The sequence below is a fragment of the Saccopteryx leptura genome, chromosome 1, assembly GCF_036850995.1.
Source record: "Saccopteryx leptura isolate mSacLep1 chromosome 1, mSacLep1_pri_phased_curated, whole genome shotgun sequence".
In the NCBI taxonomy this organism is placed as follows: Eukaryota; Metazoa; Chordata; class Mammalia; order Chiroptera; family Emballonuridae; genus Saccopteryx; species Saccopteryx leptura.
The window spans coordinates 63,607,257-63,625,575 of NC_089503.1; the positions used below are offsets into that span (position 1 = coordinate 63,607,257).

The 18,319-nt window shown below is 43.0% G+C and overlaps 1 protein-coding gene across 1 annotated transcript in view; it reads right to left on the bottom strand.

The window, feature by feature from the left end:
* The window catches only part of GAB2 (GRB2 associated binding protein 2), a 210,288-nt gene that overhangs the window by 49,336 nt on the left and 142,633 nt on the right, over positions 1-18,319 (bottom strand). Inside the window, exon 2 of the mRNA XM_066369456.1 lies at positions 12,792-13,092. Within this exon, the coding sequence (XP_066225553.1) occupies positions 12,792-13,092 (301 nt within the window). The remainder of the gene's footprint in view (positions 1-12,791; positions 13,093-18,319) is intronic.

An 18,319-nucleotide genomic window follows, 5' to 3' on the forward strand; every position in this document is an offset into this window, starting at 1 on the left:
TGGAAAGGGGTCAGGATGCATGAGAAAGAGCGCACAGCCCAAGGACGGGTTAAAGGCTTGGGTGCCGGTTTGGCAACACTGCTTGCTGGCACTGGCACTTCGCCTCTGAACTTCAGCTCCCTGCCTTGGGCACCAGGAATCCTGCTAGCAGCCCTGCCTCCCTTATTTTGTTTCTTTATACTCAAAGGACACTTGCCTAAGTGTTTTCTAGGCTGTCAGGTTCTCTAAACACACCCGATACTCAAAATCATATCCTGTTCCTCTTGACTTACCGAAGTGAAAACCATCACCACCACCACAACACAAAGAGCGCAGCGCGCGGCGGCTGCTCACACGTGCACCTGTTCGTGTCCCTAGCTTTCTCCCGACGCCTCTGTGAGGAAGCATCATCTCCACCTTGCAGATGATAAAGCCCCAAAGATCACTCGATAATCATAGAGCAAATAAAAGGCAGGGTTGGGACTCGAGTGCAGCTAGCCTGCCTTTCAGAGTCAGATGCGAGCGGCTGTGCAGCCCTGGAGCCGCTGCTGAAAGCCTGGGGGCGGGGAGGGAAGGAGTCTTCAGCTGAGAGGACTCAAAGGGGTGATGCCTTTCCCAACAGTGGATGACTCCGAGCCCATGAATAACTCATCAAAGCTCTGTGCTGAGAGCTGGTTCTTTCTGTGTGTGGTATATCTGGTCAGGGACAGCTGCCCACGTCTAGGCCACAAATGTGAGGACCTGGACCCGCCTGCTCATAAACACAGCTCCCAGCAGTTTTCTGCACCCTTACCCTGGGGGATGAAGGCTATTTTGATTCCCAGAGGAAGGGGGGGGTTCTTATTTTTGCTTACACATATGTGTGCATAAATGCACACATGTACACACACACACACATGACAAACAAAACAAAACCCAAACTCCACACATGTCATATGAAATCTTAATATTCATCCTTGGAAGTGCTTTTCCTCCTTGACCATAATCCCTGGTTTCCTTTTGGAAAGGGTTCTTTCTATTAAAAGGTTGCTTTTCTACACCTTTATGTTGATATTCAGATTCAGTTTTACTGCTGGTCTGGTCTTGATCCTAGACAGGTTTTATTCTAGGCATTTCTGGCTTGAATATGTGAGAAATTGGAGGGTGGCAGCAGAAAGAAGAAGCTGAGAGTAGCAAGAAGGATTTTTAAAAGACTCCATCTGCCACAGGACCTCTTCCAGCTAAAAGTGAAAAGCAGAAGTATTTTTAAGGGTCCCATTGCAATCCTTAGAGAAAGAAAGAAAACAAAGAAAAAGGGAGTATTTGCTTGAAGGAGGGTCCCTGTAGGGATAAATCTGTACAGGACCAAGCAGCAAGCACAGCTACTGCACTGCACAACTGCAGGGGACATCTTTACGGAGAACATTATGTGAACAACCCTTAGGGAAACATGAAACTTGAGGTGCTCAGCCAGTGGGCTGTGGTCTGTCCTGAGGAACCCACAGAGAAGCAGCAGCACTGAGTGAGAAGAGAATTTCATCTCTGTTCAGAAAAAGGGATCCTAGACTTCAAGTGACTTGTTCCCATAATCCCAGAGTTGTGATTTAAACTCAGACATCCTTGCCCCAGCCTACAGACTCACAGACAGATGACTGGATTCAAGCCCTAGACATTACTAAATTCTTGGAATATTCCAGCCCTACAATTTGAGCAATAGGGGCTGGTGCAGAGAAAAATCTACGCCAGCTCTAGGACCCCTGGTGGAAGGGGTCAGGGAGTGCTTCCCGTCTAAGTGTCCAAAGAGGCAAAAATATCTGGGCTTGGTTCTGGCAGATGTTCTTATTTTAGGAGGTCAGGGTGAAAGAGACAACATATTCTAATGGAAAGTCAGACCTGGGTGAGATCAGAGTCATGGCTCAGTCATTTCTAGCTGTGTGACCTTGGGTCAAAATCATTGCTACCTCAAAGTTTACTATAAATCTTGAGTGGGAATTCATGTCAAGTCCCTACTTTACACAGGATAGATGCTTGATACGTAGTTGCTATTACATCTTTTTGTGGCCACTGAGAATTCGGTATCAGTACAGGCCGGGGCTGACAGTAACACCCTGATGCCGGGACTGTTTTCAACAAGCCCCAGCAGAAGGAGAGCAGTGTCCTATGAAGTCTCAGGAGCAGATGAGTGTTGGAGAGCCCATCTGAACTCAGCGAAAGGGGTGTGGACAGAGAAGGGCTTTACTCCCGGAGCCCTAGGCAGGGAAGAAAAAGCATACAGTTTCCTTATTTGAAAACAAAGGAAGAACAGCCGATTAAAATGATTAAATGAAATAAGGTATTTAAGAGAAAGTAGGGAGTCAAATGCTAACTTTCTTCCTGCTTTTCCTTAGATCCTGATCCTCAGGTAAAACAGCCAGCCAGCCAGACAGACCCACTGACTCGGGTGATTAAGCTCTAATTCCTTACCTGAGGGTTTTATAGATAGAATTCACTGTTATGAAAACCTCTAAATTAAAACATTACCCATCACATGGCTGAATGTTCTAATATACCAGACTCTTTTTTTTTAATTTTTAAAAAAAATTTTTTATTTATTCATTTTAGAGAGGAGAAGGAGAGACACAGAGAGAGAGAGGAGAGACAGAGAGAGATGAGGGGAGGAGCTGGAAGCATCAACTCCCATATGTGCCTTGACCAGGCAAGCCCAGGGTTTCGAACCGGCAACCTCAGCATTTCCAAGTAGACGCTTTATCCACTGCGCCACACAGGTCAGGCTATACCAGACTCTCTTAAGAGAGGGAAGCAGAGCCTACGGTCTTCACTGGAAAGCTCTCACAGAGTCCTCAACCTCACAGGTAACAAATATCCTTGCTTTGGTAATTAAACCGCTGGATAGTTAATAAAATAAGCCACTTAAAAACGTTAAAGGTATAAAGGAGTACATCTTTTCATAGACAAAGCTGTTGAAAAAATACTGAGTCGATTATTTGTCACCCCTTACTACTTCCTCTCCTCCTTTCCTCACTGAGCTGGTGGTACACGGGCTCGTGTCGCCAACCTTGGTGATGCCTCTCTTTCAGAGCTCCCCTGTGACTGCCTGGTTATCTGTCAGCTACTCCCCCCCACTAGCTAGGTATCTGAGGACTGGCATGCTGGTGGTCACCTCTGCGAGCCTCAGCGGTTGTGACAAGGACGCAGAGTAAACGCTCTGTGAAGGTAACTGAATGCGTGAGCGAATGAGCAATGAGTGAGTGAACAATATGTGAGTGAACAAGTGAATCTTCCTAACAGAGAAGGCAAGCCCAGATAGTGCGGTTCTGCATATCTGTATTCACGTTGTACTTAAACCCCATATAGTAGATGGAAGGATTCAGACAATCACCTTTTTAAAGTGATTAAAAAAGATATTTGCATCAATATCTTGTTGTTTTTGCTACATCCCAAGGATATGTATTATTCTTGTTAGGAACACTTCTAATTCCACAGGAAATAAATTCAACTAAAAGCAATTTTACCCCCCCCCCCCCCACACACACCTATTTTTTTAAAAGCCGAGGTATTCCTTAAACCTATTTCTCACAATTATGAAAGCTGTGACACTGGCAGGTCTATGGGGGTTTCCCCTGCTTTTTATTATTGCATTTCTACCCACATACCCCAGAGTAAAATAAACGGAAAAGCAAAAACAAAATCCATTAAACACATAAACCACAAAGATTTTGGGAAAACAGAAAATTTCACACAAAAAGCAAAGATTATACCAAAGAATTTTTTTTTTAATACAGAGACAGAGAGAGAGAGAGAGAGAGAGAGAGGAACAGATAAGGACAGACAGAAAGGGACAGAGATGAGAAGCTCAATTATTTGTTGTGGCATCTTACTTGTTCATTGATTGCTTTCTCATATGTGCCTTGAGTGGAGGGCTATAGCAGAGTGAGTGACCCCTTGCTCAAGCCAGTGACCATGGGCTCAAGCCAGCAACCATGGGGTCACGTCTATGATCCCACACTCAAGCCAATGATCCCACACTCAAGCTGGTGAGCCAGTGCTCAAGCCAGTGACCTCAGGGTTTTGTACCTGGGTCCTCTGTGTCCCAGTCTGATGCTCTATCCACTGCGCCACCACCTGGTCAGGATATACCAAAGAATTTAAGAGTAAAATGGGGGCTCATAACCTTCTCTAGTAAAGATTAAAATCAGAGTTTCCAGGGCAGGACATCTAGTCCAGACCAAACTGACTACATAATTTGCAGAGCCTGGTGCACAGTGAAAACACCAGGCCCCTTATTTAAAAATTAAAAAACTTCAACACAAATAAATGGAACAATATCTTGCGCTCACAGATCAGAAGAATTATCATTATTAAAATGTCTATATTACCCAAATTCATCTATAGATCCTGTACAATTCCTATATCAAGATTCTAATGGCATTTTTTACAGAAATAGAAAAAACAATCCTAAAATTCATACAGAATAAAAAGACCCCAAATAGCCAAGGCAATCCTGAGAAGGAGAAACAAAGTCGGAGGTATCATACCTCCTGGTTTCAAATTCTATTACAAAGCTATAGTAATCAAAAGAGTATGGTACTGGTATAAAAAGATATATAGACCAATGGAACAGAACAGAGAGCCCTGACAGATGGTAAGCTAATATTTGACAAGAGATCCAATAATACTCAAAAGACAGCCTCTTCAATAAATGGTGCTGGGAAAACTGGATATTCACATATAAAAGAATAAAACTGGGCCCCTATCTTATCCCACTCACAAAAACTAACTCAAAATGAATTAAAGCCTTATATGAAAGACCCCCCCACCCTTTCCCAAACAATAAAACTCCTAAAAGAAAACATAGAGAAAAGTCCCTTGACCTTGGTCTTGGCAATCATTATTACTATATTTTTGGATATGACATCAAAAGCACAAGCAATAACAGAAAAAATCAACAAGTGCAACTACATTAAAAAGCTTCTACACAGCAAAGGAGACAATCAACAAAATGAAAAAACAGACTACAGAATGGGAGAAAATATTTGCAAACTACATATCTCATAGGGGTTAGTATCCAAAATAAAGAAGAAATTCATACAACTTAATAGCAAATAAAACAAAACAAAAAAACAGATTTAAAAATGGGCAAAAAAATGTGAATAGATACTATATTTTCCCAAACACAATATTCAGATGGCCATAGGGTACCTGAAATGGATATTCAATATCGGTAAGCATCAGGGAACTACAAATCAAATCAAAACCACAATGAGGTATCACTTTGGACCTATAAATGACTATCTCTAGCCAGTGGCTCAGTGGACAGAGTGTCAGCCCAGCATATGGATGTCCCAGGTTTGATTCCTGGTCAGGGAACACAGGAGAGGAAATCATTTGCTTCTTTCTCCTTCTCTCTCCCCCTCTTCTCTCCCTCTTTCGCTTCCCACAGCCAGTGGCTCAACTGGTTCAAGCATGGCCCCGAGTGCTGAGGATAGTTCGGTTGGTATGAGCGTGTCAGCCTCAGGTGCTAAAAATAGCTTAGTACTTGAGCATTGGCTTTAGACGGGAATTGTCGGGTGGATCCTGGTCAAGATACATGCGGGAGCCTGCCTCACTATCTCCCTTCCTCTCACCTTAAACAAAACAAAACAAAACAAAACAAAACCATAGTAGTAAGAGCTAAGTGTTAGCAAGGATGTGGAGAAAAGGAAACCAACCCTGTGTACTTTTGGTGGGAATATAAATTGATGCAGCTGCTATGGAAAACAGTATGAATGTTCCTCAAAAAATTAAAAATAGAACTATCATGTGATCTAGCAATTCTACTTCTGGATATATACCCAAAGGTTCTTGAAATCACTATCTCGAATAGATATCTGCACCCCTATGTTCACTGCAGCATTATTTATAATAGCCAAGTCAGGGAAAAAAACCTGTGTCCACTGACAAATGAATGGATAAAGAAAATGTGACACATACACATATATACATACATACATACATACATATATACACACACATACATACATACACATATATAACAGAAAATATATATAAAAAAGGAAATCCTGACATTTGCAGTAACATAGATGAATCCTAAGGTTACTATGCTAAATGAAATAAGTCATACAAAAACAAAAGTGGCCCTGGCCGGTTGGCTCAGTGGTAGAGCGTCGGCCTGGCGTGTAGAAGTCCCGGGTTCGATTCCCAGCCAGGGCACACAGGAGAAGCGCCCATCTGCTTCCCCACCCCTCCCCCTCTCCTTCCTCTCTGTCTCTCTCTTCCCCTCCCGCAGCCGCAGCCGAGGCTCCATTGGATCAAAGATGGCCCGGGCGCTGGGGATGGTTCCTTGGCCTCTGCCCCAGGCGCTAGAGTGGCTCTGGTCGCAACAGAGCGACGCCCCGGAGGGGCAGAGCATCGCCCCCTGGTGGGCAGAGCGTCGCCCCTGGTGGGCGTGCCGGGTGGATCCCGGTTGGGCGCATGCAGGAGTCTGTCTGACTGTCTCTCCCCGTTTCCAGCTTCAGAAAAAAAAAAAAGAAAGAAAAACAAGTGTATATAATTTGTTTGTAACAAAGTGTATAATTTCACTTATATGTGGAATCTAAAAAAATTAAACTTATAGAAACAGAGAGTAGATTAGTGGTTGCCAGGGGTGAGAGTGACGGAAAGTGTAAAGGTCAAAGGATAAAAACTTCCAGTTATAAGATGAATAAATCCTGGGGATGTCATGAACAGCACAGTGACAACAGTACTGTATATTTGAAAGATGCTGCCTGACCAGTGATGGTGCAGTGGGTAGAGTGTCGACCTGGGATGCTGAGAACCCAGGTTCGTAACTCTGAGGTAACTAACTGGCTTGAGCGTGGGATCATTAACATGATCCCATGATTGCCAGCCCGAAGCCCAAGGTCACTGGCTCAGCTGGAGCAATTCTCCCCATCAAAGCATGTATGAGAAGCAACCAATGAACAACTAAAGTGACACAACTACAAGTTGATGCTTCTCACTCATCTCTCTCCCTTCCTGTCTGTCTTTCTTTCTCTGTATCTCTATCGCAAAAAAAAAAAAATGCTAAAAGAGTAGACTTTAAATGTTCTCACCACACACACACACACACACACACACACACACACACACATAATAACTATGTAAGGTAATAGATGTTAACTGACATTATTATGACAATCATTTTGCAATATAAACATATGACAAATCATCACACTCTATACCTTAAAGTTACACAACTAAAAAAAAATTAAGAGCTTCAAGATGGCGATAGAGTACTAAAGCAAGTGCAGGGTTAAGTGTGAGGCCTGGGAGACTGCACAGGTCACATGCCAAAAAGGTCGGCTTGTTGGTCAAATAAGGCTGTAAATATGATGGATATGTTTGCTCGCTTATAGTTTGCACTGGGGGCTGGGAGAGGCCATTGTCTTGCTAATGTTTACTGGAGGAGAGATTCTGCCCCACCACCGAGAGGTGCAGGAGGATTCCCCCCACCCATCCCTTGCCCTCCATGAGAAAAGCAAGTTTTCTGCTTTCTCCCTGACTTTTCTTGTGGCTTGCCTGACTTGGTGAGACATCAATAAACAGAATGGCCCACCATCCTCCCACTCTGCCATCTTTACCGTCTGCCCTAATCTCATGAGAACCTGCATGTGAATGGCCACGATGGTGGCTGCGGCTGCCCCTGGCCTTACACGGCCCTATCTCTAGGGGGCCCCAAATTTGGCTGGTTATCAGAATCACCTGAGGAACTTGAAATTAAAAAAAAGCGGATATAATACCGTAAATTTTACCATTTTAAAATGCAAAATTCAGTAGTGTCAGTCAAATAAGTTTGTAAATATGATATATATGTTTGCTCACTTATAGTTTGTATTAGGTGTGGGGGACAGGCTGTAAGTAGGCTGGGTCATTATAGCCTAAGGCTTAGTTTTTAGACTAAGCTTTTCCCCACAACCTTGACTGTTGCATGATGTGGGGTGGTGCACTCTCATGAGGAATCCCATTATGCCTCAGATAAGTGACTTTGTATCAGAGACTTCCTTGTTTGTATATTGGATTAAAAGTTTTGATTTCTGCACTTATAAAGTGGGGCAGACCGGGAGCTTGCTCTCTCTCGGTTCCTGAGGTTAGCATTAGAGGAACCCATGCTAGAGGAGAAAGCAGAGAAAGGAGAGCAGATAAAGGCCACGTGAAAGAGAGGAGAAGCAGCCAAGATGGCAGAATGGTGAAGGAGAAGCCAGTTTGTGCAGAGTTTGTGCAGAGAGAAGGAGATGGGGAACAGAGGTGAATAAGGCTAGTAAGCTAGAAACCTTTGATTCTAGGAAACTCGGATAAGTCAGTAGCTTTGTGAGCACTGAATGAGCGGGTTTTGGAGCCTAGTGTGTGTTTTTACTTGCCCGCTGGGTGCAAGCTAGGATTAAAGATGATGACCCACCAGTTCTTGGCTCCATTGTTTCATTACCGTCTGTCCGAATCTAATGCGAACCTGCATGGGCCAGGCGGCTATGATGGTGGCCGTGGCTACTGGCTTTACAAGTAGTTTTTAGTATATTCACAAAGTTTACAACCATCACCACTATCTAATTCCAGAACACATTATCACTCAAAAAAGAAACCCCATACTCATTAACAGTCACTCCCCATTCCTCCATTCTCAATCACCAATCTACCTCCTGTCTCTATGGATTTGCCTATTATTCTGGGTATTTCACAATCGTCCCCTGATGTACACAGGAGATTGGTTCTAGGACCTCCAGCCAATACCAAAATCCAAGGCTTTATACAAGGCTCTTGTATAAAATGGCATAATATTTGCATATGATCTATGCACATCCTCTCATATAATTTAAATCATCTCTAGATTACTTATAATACCTAAAACAAGGCTAAGTGCTATGTAAATATTTGTTACACTGTATTGTTTAGGGAATAATGACAAAAGAAAAAGTCTGTACATGTTCAGTACAGATGCAACCATTAACCACTGTAGGCTTAACTACATAGTCCTCATCAGCAATAATGTAATTTTTTTCTTTTTCTTTTTTTTATTCAGTGAGAGGAAGGGAGGCAGAGAGACAGACTCTCACATGTGCCCCGCCTGGGATCCATGCGGCAAGCCCATTAGAGAGGGGCGATGCTCTCTCTGCCCATCTGGGGCATTGCCAGAGCTCTTATTATATATTAGCACCTGAGGCAGAGGCCATGGAGCCATCCTCAGCGCCTGAGTACAACTCACTCCAATTGAGCCTTGGCTGCAGGACGGGAAGAGAGATAAGGGAAGAGAGACAGGGAAAGTGAGAGAGTGGGGAAAAGTGAGAGGGTGAGAGGAAGAGAGAGAGAAGGAGACAGAGAGAGAGTAAGAAACAAGAGGGGTAGGGGTGGAGAAACAGGCCCTTCTCCTGTGTGCCCTGACCGGGAATCAAACCTGGGACATCCACACACCAGGCCGATGCTCTACCACTGAGTCATGGTCGGTTAAATCTGTTGAGGCATAACTTGTAGATTCAGAAGACTGACTAAATCAAATCATAAACTATGTGATTCTTTGTGTCTTCTTTCATTTAACAAAGTTTTAAAGGTTCATCCATGTTGTAGAAATGCATCAGCATTTCATTACTTTTTGTGGCTCAATAATACACACACACACACACACACACACACACACACACGCATGCATGCGCATACACACCATGTTGTATTTACTGATGGACATTTGGGTTTCTACTTTTTGGTTATGATGAATAGTGCTACTATGAATATTTGTGCACAAGTTGTTGTATGAACTTATGTTTCTCTTGAATATATGCCGAGGAGTGGAATTGCTGGGTCATAGGTTAAACTTTTTGAAAAACTGCAATAAGTGTACCATCTTAAATCCCCACCAGCAACATATGAGGTAGGATGTATGAGCAATGTCTGTCTTGCCACATGCTTGACAATACTTGTCATTATCTACATTTATGATTATATTCATCCTAGAGAGTACGAAGTGGTATCTCATCGTGGTTTGGATTTGCATTTCCCCAACGGGTAATGATGTTCAGCATTTTTTCAGGTGCTCATTGGCTATCTGTTTATCTTTTCTGCAGAAATGTCTATTTAGATTCTTTGCCCATTTTTAAATAGGACTATGTGTTGTTGAATTGTAAGAGTCCTTTATATATTCTAGATACTAGATCCTTTTCAGTTATGTGATTTGGAAATATTTCCTTCCATTCTGTAGGAAAGACTTTAAAAAATGATTGATCCCTGAACCCCAAATCAAATCTACTGAATCAGACCTATAGGGTAAAAAAAAAAAAGTTTTTGATGGCCCACCAGGTCTGGGAATGAATAATCCAGACCAGTGCTTCTCAAACTTTAAAGTGCATACAAATCACCTGGAAACCTTAATAAAATGTGCATTGTGAGGGACACAGAAAATCACTCTTAGAATAAATACTACAATAATAACTGTTACAAACATGATCCAGTGCTGGATGATTAAATTAGTGGGCAAAACTTAAGGAGAAATAGGATATTTGCACATCATTAAAGTATTTCTTCTAAAGTATTAATTATTAAAGATAGTGGATTTACAATGGAGAAATCTGGCAGATAGCACCTTAACCAAGTGATCAAGGTTAACATGACCAGTAAGGAGACATATGGACACCATGTGCCCCTGATATAACATGCTTGGAAAGACACATCACCTCTGTGTTAACACTATCTCCCCAGAATTGATAACTTCAATCTAATCATGACAAAGCACCAGACAAACTCACATTGAGGGACATTCTACAAAACATCTAACTAGCACTGTATAATAAAGTGTCAAGGTCAAAAAAGACAAGAAAGATTGGGAACTGTTACAGATAGGAGGAGACTCAAAGATATGACCCCTAAATCTAAATGCGGTATCCTGGATTAAATCCTGAACAGAAGAAAGACATTGGTGAAAAACAGGTGAAACCCAAATAAACTGTAGTGTGGTTAACAGTACTGTACCAATCAAAGTTAACTGCTTAGCTCTAATAATTGTGCCGTGATTAAGTGAGATGTTAGTTAACTTTATGGAAAGCTGACAGAAACAGATATGGTAATTTCCTGTACAATTTTGCAATTCTTCTGTGAGTCTAAATTTATTTCAAAATAAGAAGTTTGAAAAATATGCAGATTCTGATTCTGTAAGTCTAAGAAGTCCTCTGCCTTTCTAATAACAAGCTCCCAGGGTCCACAGACCCCACCTGACTAGCAAGAGTCTGACCAGTGGGTCTCAACTTCACCTGGTGAAGTTTTGAGAACAGGGATTGCTGGGTCTCACCCCCCAGAGTTTCCGATTGATTCAGTAAATCCGGAGTGGGGTCCAAGAATTTGCATTTCAACAGGTTTCCAGATGCTGCTGCTATTACTGATAAGCTAAGAATGGTTTTAATGTTTTTAAAGGGTTGTAAAAAAATTGACAAATAGGAATATGGAACAGAGACTATATGTGGCCTTCATTATCTACAAAAAAGAAAAAAAAAATGGTTCCTAAGCCTCAGATCCCTGTTACTCAGAATGAAGCTTTTAAAAGACACTAATGTTGTGTACACTCCCTCCAGAGAGCACGCCTACACCTTTCTTCCCTCTCAGGATAACAGTCCCCATGAGGTTTGCAACCAGGGGAGCAGTGGGCAGCAGCAGCTCGTCCTGAGCTAACCCCTGAACCTGCCTCCCAGGCCCCTTCCTTCAGACTCCCCAGTGAGCCAAAGCAGCGCTGCTGGGCTTCTTCTACTGCAGGCCCTTCCTCGTTTCACTGTCCCCAGCCTTAATAAGTGTACCCTCAAAATCATAAAAAACACTAATGCCTCAGAGCAGGGGTCTCCAAACTTTTTACACAGGGGGCCAGTTCACTGTCCCTCAGACCACTGGAGGGCTGCCAAATACAGTGGTCCTCTCACTGACCACCAATGAAAGAGGTGCCCCTTCCAGAAGTGCAGTGGGGGCTGGATAAATGGCCTCAGGGGGCCGCATTGCGGCCCGCGGACCGTAGTTTGGGGACGCCTGCCTCAGAGGGTCTTAGCTAGCTGATTTGGCAAGGGTCCTTAGCATCAATATATCTCAAACACCTCTCTTTAATTGATGTGCAACCGGGTTTAAGAACTACTGATTTAAGTTCTCCACCTGCTTCAAAAACCCCTGCTCTTCAATCATCTCAGAATTGGGGATGAGTCCAAATAAATGCCAAAGAAAATTTCGGTGATTTAAAACTCATTTCAGAAAGCTGAGCTGTTCTTTTGGGAAGGTTAACAAAGCCCAAACATAAATCAGCATTCCCCCTTCTCACCTGTCCCCCCATCCAAGCGCATATATATAAATGAACACTGACTCCAAACCAAAACCAAAACCAAAACCAAGCAAAAACAAACAAACAAAGAAAAACCCTGTGCAGGATGGTGTGAAACAGCTAGAGAGACAGAGCTGGACCAGGAAAAGAATCAAGGTGAAAGCTGCCCTGGGCGGTGGCTGCCAGGTGCCAGGGCACAGAGAGCTAAAGGAAGAGGAGAAAGGGGCAGGGCTGAGAAACCCATCTGAAGATGATAGTACCTTTAGCACAAAGGACCTTTCGCTTCATCACAACCCCAACATATCTTAGCTTCCCATTTGAGTGTCATTAGGGCTAGGGGTCCCTCTAATATTGGGCCAACCCCTTCATACTCTTACCCTTTGCCTAAAGAGGAACGCTTTTTAGTCAGAGCCTGTTCTCCCTGTTCAAGGGATCTTGACGCCCTCATCATAGCCGCAGCCGCCTAGCCTCCTCCAGGAGGCACCTTGCCCCTTCTGAACAAGGTCCGGGTGTGTTTGCGTACCTGTGCTCTCCTCAGCCTGATTGAAGCCGCAGATCTGACAGATGCTCTGGACCCACTTATTCATGTCCTCCTCTGTCTCAGCCACCAGGTAGAAGGTGCGCTCGCTGGTCTTGATGTCAAACACAAAACTATCCTGCAGCTCCTTCTTGTTGAAGGTCAGGCCTGCGTCCACCTGCTCACAGAAGTTGAGGTTGATAATCCGCAGGGGCTTCTTGGAGTGATCATTCTTGTAGTACTCCAGAACATCTGGGTCACCGCTCATCCGGCCACTGCGCAAGATAAACCAGCGTTTCTTCCAGGCCTGAACAGGGAGAAATAAGCAAGGGGGAAAAGGTCATTAGTTAACATATTTCAAAGCCTTTTACAGGTTCTCAGGTTATCATTAGGTTCAGAATGGGGGCTGTTGCACCTGGAGGAAACATGACCACTACCTCTTATATTGCCCCAAAGTTTCAGAAATGAGGATGTCTTTAGAATGCATGTTTAGTGCAGCATTTCGCTATGGAAACAGGGTTTTATCACTATGAAATGAATTGTACCATTCCTACTTTTTAGATCAGGAAGTTGGATGAGGGGTAAAATACTTTAGAGCAATTATTCCATTAGGTTAGAACTCAGACTCAAACTCAGTGCTTTTTTTTTTTTTTGTATTTTTCCGAAGCTGGAAACGGGGAGAGCCAATCAGACAGACTCCCGCATGCGCCTGACCGGGATCCACCTGGCACGCCCACCAGGGGGTGACGCTCTGCCCACCAGGGGGCGATGCTCTGCCCCTCTGGGGGGTCGCTCTATTGAGACCAGAGCCACTCTAGCGCCTGGGGCAGAGGCCAAGGAGCCATCCCCAGCGCCCAGACCATCTTTGCTCCAATGGAGCCTTGCTGCGGGAGAGACAGAGAGGAAAGAGAGGGGGAGGGGTGGAGAAGCAGATGGGCACTTCTCCTGTGTACCCTGGCCGGGAATCGAACCCGGGACCCCTTGCACGCCAGGCTGACACTCTACCACTGAGCCAACCGGCCAGGGCCCTCACAGTGCTTTTTAGTCAGGGTTGAACTTGACAAATCATAACATCTAAGATTATGGATGGGGACCCCCACTGAGACATGGTCACTTGAAGCAACAATGTCATATATAGCAAAGAGCAGAAAAAACAAGTTTCCTGACTTTTAGTACATTGTGGTTTTTACCAAATCATGACGCCTTGAAATAATCACAGAGAAACCCTGCTGAAACTTCTCTGAAGCACATAATTAAAAATATTTTCACCCTGTCTCGTTCACTGCTATATCTCCAGTACTTATAATAGAGCCTTACACACACCAAGCACTCAATATGTATTACTGAATGGATAAACTCCTTATATCATCCCATACTGTAGTCTTTAACACTAGGTTATGTATTACCTATGTTGTCTTCTACATTCCATTTCTTCAACAAGATTGAGTGATCTGTGAGCAGACACCACAAAAAATGGTGAAAAGACGTTACATAAACCAGAAAGCCTTGGGTTGAGTCTAAGTTTTATCATCGACTTGCTGTCTGATTTTAAATTAAGTCATTCACCTCTTTGGACCTCGTGTCATTTATATAATGACAAGCACCACCTACCAACCTACCATATAGGGTTTTTATTATGTAAACCAACCCAAAGCATTTAGTTTACAACCCCAAAGCCTGTGAATCCAGCAGCCTTCTGGCTCACTCAGCCACAGTTCCTACTGGTTTTTACAGCCAGAAGTTAGGGGGACTTCTCTGCCTGGCACTGGAACCCTGGGCTGGGGGGCCTGCTGTGAGGCTGGGACCCTTCAGTCCTCAGGCGGAACCTCCACGTCTCCACCCCTTCCACCAGACTTGATGCGGCTTCTTTAGGACTTCTATTCAGCTAGATTTCAGGCGGTTCTGAATGGTGGTGGTTCTGAATGGTGGCGGTCCTGTAGTTTAGTTGTAATTTTGATGTGGTTGTAGGATGATTCGAGTACCACATTTACCCATGCTGCCATCTTAACCAGCTGTTCTCCAGTTTTTCTATTTTTTACAGTAAAACCTCAAAGAGTTTTCTATACTACTAATCTTAGTCTCCTCCCATTCTTTTCTGTTTGTTTGACAGCCATCTAATCAGGCTGCTCCTCCCCCATTACCAGCGCCACCGAAATAATTCAACGAAGGTCTCAAAGACTTCAGTGCTGCTAAGTCAACTCTTGGGCCTTATTTGATCTCTCAGCAACATCTGATAACAGTTAATTATTCCACCCCTTTTGAAGCACTTTCTTCATTAGGCTTCAGCGTTCACTCTGCTTTCCTCCTATTTCCGTGGCCTCTGTCTTTCTTTCTCCAGTGCAGGTTCCTTCTTATCTCCTTGACCTCTAAACACTGAAATGCCCAATGCTCAGTTCTCAGACTTCTCTCTCCCTCCCACTCCTTTGGTTATTTTACTCAGTTTCACAGCTTTCAAAGCCATCTCACTGCTGCAGTTCCCAAGTTTATATTTCTAGACCAGACCCATCTATTGAACTCCAGAGTCTTATACACAAACTCTTCACTAATAGGCATCTCAAACTTAATGTGTTCAAAACTGAGTTCTTGATATCCTCCAATCATGTCCTTCTGCAACCTGTCCCACCTCCAGCCTGGAGCAACTCCAGCCTGCTAGGTGCTCAGACCAAAAATCTTGATGTCATCCCCAACTCCTTTCTTTCACACTCCACATCATGTCCAACAGCAAATCCTGTTGGTTCAAACAGTTCAAAATCTACCTACAATGTGGTTCCTCTTTGTATCTTCATTGTTATTTATTTGATCTAGTCCACTCTTTCGTAGTCTTTCTGCTTCCATCATTTCATCCTGCAATCTATTCTCAACACAGAGGCTGATGTAAGTGGGAACATGCCACGCTGGCCTGGACACGGGCCGCATGCTCCGGCCGCAGGGTGTTTGCTCTGCGTGCTCCCTTTAGCTGTAATAATCCTCCCTCAGAAACTCCCATTGCTCATTCTTTCCTTCAAGTCTCTATTCAAATGTCACATTATTGAAGAGGCCATTTCTGACCACCCAACTCTCACACTCTCTTCCCCCCCTACTCTGCTATACTGGTGTTTTAGCACTTACACCACCTAAATTACTATATTTTTGTTAGTTGCCTGCAACCACCTCCCAGAATGTAAACTTCACAAGGGCACGAGTTGGTTCTTTTTTACCTCATGCAGCATTCTACGTGTTTAGAATAGTATCTGGCACATAACTGGTTATGGTTATTGATAGACATGTATGAATTAATTGATGAGTCATTTTCTTACATGAATTCCTTACTGCATACAGTAGGTAATGGGGTTAGACAGAAATGTAGATTAAGGTATAGCCAGAAAGAGAAAAGCTAAGGAAAATAAAAAATAAGTACCACTTATTTATAGTCACCTGAAGTCTTACCCAGGCCATGGCTTACAGAACTCCACATGTGCTGCATGTGTGTGTGCATGCTTCAGGTGCACGCATTTACATGCAAATAAGTGGGTTAGGTACATTTATTATTTATTTATTTATTTTAACAGAGACAGAGAGAGAGTCAGAGAGAGGGATAGATAGGGACAGACAGACAGGAACAGAGAGAGATGAGAAGCATGAATCATCAGTTTTTTGTTGCGACACCTTAGTTGTTCATTAATTGCTTTCTCATATGGGCCTTGACCATGGGCCTTCAGCAGACCAAGTAACCCCTTGCTCGAGCCAGCGACCTTGAGTCCAAGCTGGTGAGATTTGCTTAAACCAGATGAGCCCGTGCTCAAGCTGGCGAGCTCAGGGTCTTGAACCTGGGTCCTCTGCATCCTAGTCTGACGCTCTATCCACTGCGCCACTGCCCGGTCAGGCGGTTAGGTGCATTTTTAAAAGATATTGTTAATAGTTAGGTTGTGTTCAGTTGATATTTCCCCTTTAGTACTAGCCCCTGTAGACAGAGCTGTCTCCAAATCTCCAGAGGGCAGATGTAAGCCTAAGCACATACACAGAGACACCCTCATAAGTAAGAAAAAGGTGTTCTCCACAGGTAGTATCGGAGTCTGTCAGGTTCAACTTCCAAATAAGTGGTACAGGCTGATAAATGGCTGCCTATAAAATGCCAAAAGATTTATGACAGAATAGGCAAGGCGGTCTAGTCCAGTTCCAAATTCCCATCCATAGCATCTCTTCAACCCCATGCAGTTTTTTGAAACCAAACAATTCAGAACAAAGCAACTTCAAAGAGTGTAGCTCCAATGACAACTTCTCTGACCCACTTAGGAGAAATGGACCTCTACTTCCTCTGAACCTTAATAACACTTTTTATGTACTTTTCATGGCATGTCACTTTTTACATCACATTCAGATATTTTTTATTTGTTGTTTCTTCATAAGTAGACTATGAACAACATCTCCTCCTATTCCCTTATGAATTTCATGGGAAGAATTTGCTAAATGTTACTAAGCAAGGCTCTTCTCTTGATCACTGAACCTTTCTAATCTCTCTGGCCTCATTTATGCTTCTCCCTTCCTCCCTTTCCTCCCTTCTTACCTTCCTTCCTTCCTCCCTCTCTTCCTAACAAAATAAATGCAACTGAAAAATATAAGTAAGCTTTCACATCAGGAAGCAGGAGAAAAGGACAGCAAGGGGATCACAGCAAAGGCAGAGGTATGCTGTGATGCTCTCTGACGGGAGGTCTTTAGCATCCAGTTCCCTTCACTCTGGCAAGTGCAGTGACCATATAATAAATATTTATAAGGGAATCTTGGAGCTTTGACTTGAAAGTTTCCTATGATGCAGAAATGAAAAATTGCTGTTGGACTACTGACACATAGTGCAAAAAGAATATGGGAATATGAGTCCTGAATATGTTATTAGGAAGAAAGCTTTTTCAGAACTGCTCTTATATGTATACAAAATTTATTACAAAAATTAACTCAAAATGGATCATGGACCTAATGGTGAAATACAAATAGAATTAAGCAAGGTATAAAAATAATTATATACTATGACCAAGTGAGGTTTATTTCATGGGTGTAAAACTGATTCAATATTCAAAAATCAATCAGAGTATTCCATCATATTAATAAGGCTAAAGAAGAAAAGCCATGGGATCATATCAATAAACGAGGAAAAATATTTGACAAAATTCAATGCCCATTAATGATTAAAAAACAAAATAAAACAAATCAGGAAGAGGGGGGAGCTTCCTCAATTTGATAAAAAATAAATAAACAAAAGAACAACACCAACATTATACTTAGTATTGAAAGACTGAACGCTTTCCCCTTAAGGTCAGGAATAACGCACGATGTCTGCTCTCATCACTCTTATTTAACATAGTGATGAAAGTTTTACTCAGGGCAATAAAGCAAGAAATGGATAAGAATGGCATACAAATTGGAAGGGGGAAAAAATGTCCCTGTTTATAGATGACATGATTATCCACTTAGAAAAATCCCAAGGAATTTACTTCTGGGACTAATAAGTGAGCCCAGCAGGTCATAGTATACAAAATGAACATTAAAAGAAATCAATTTGC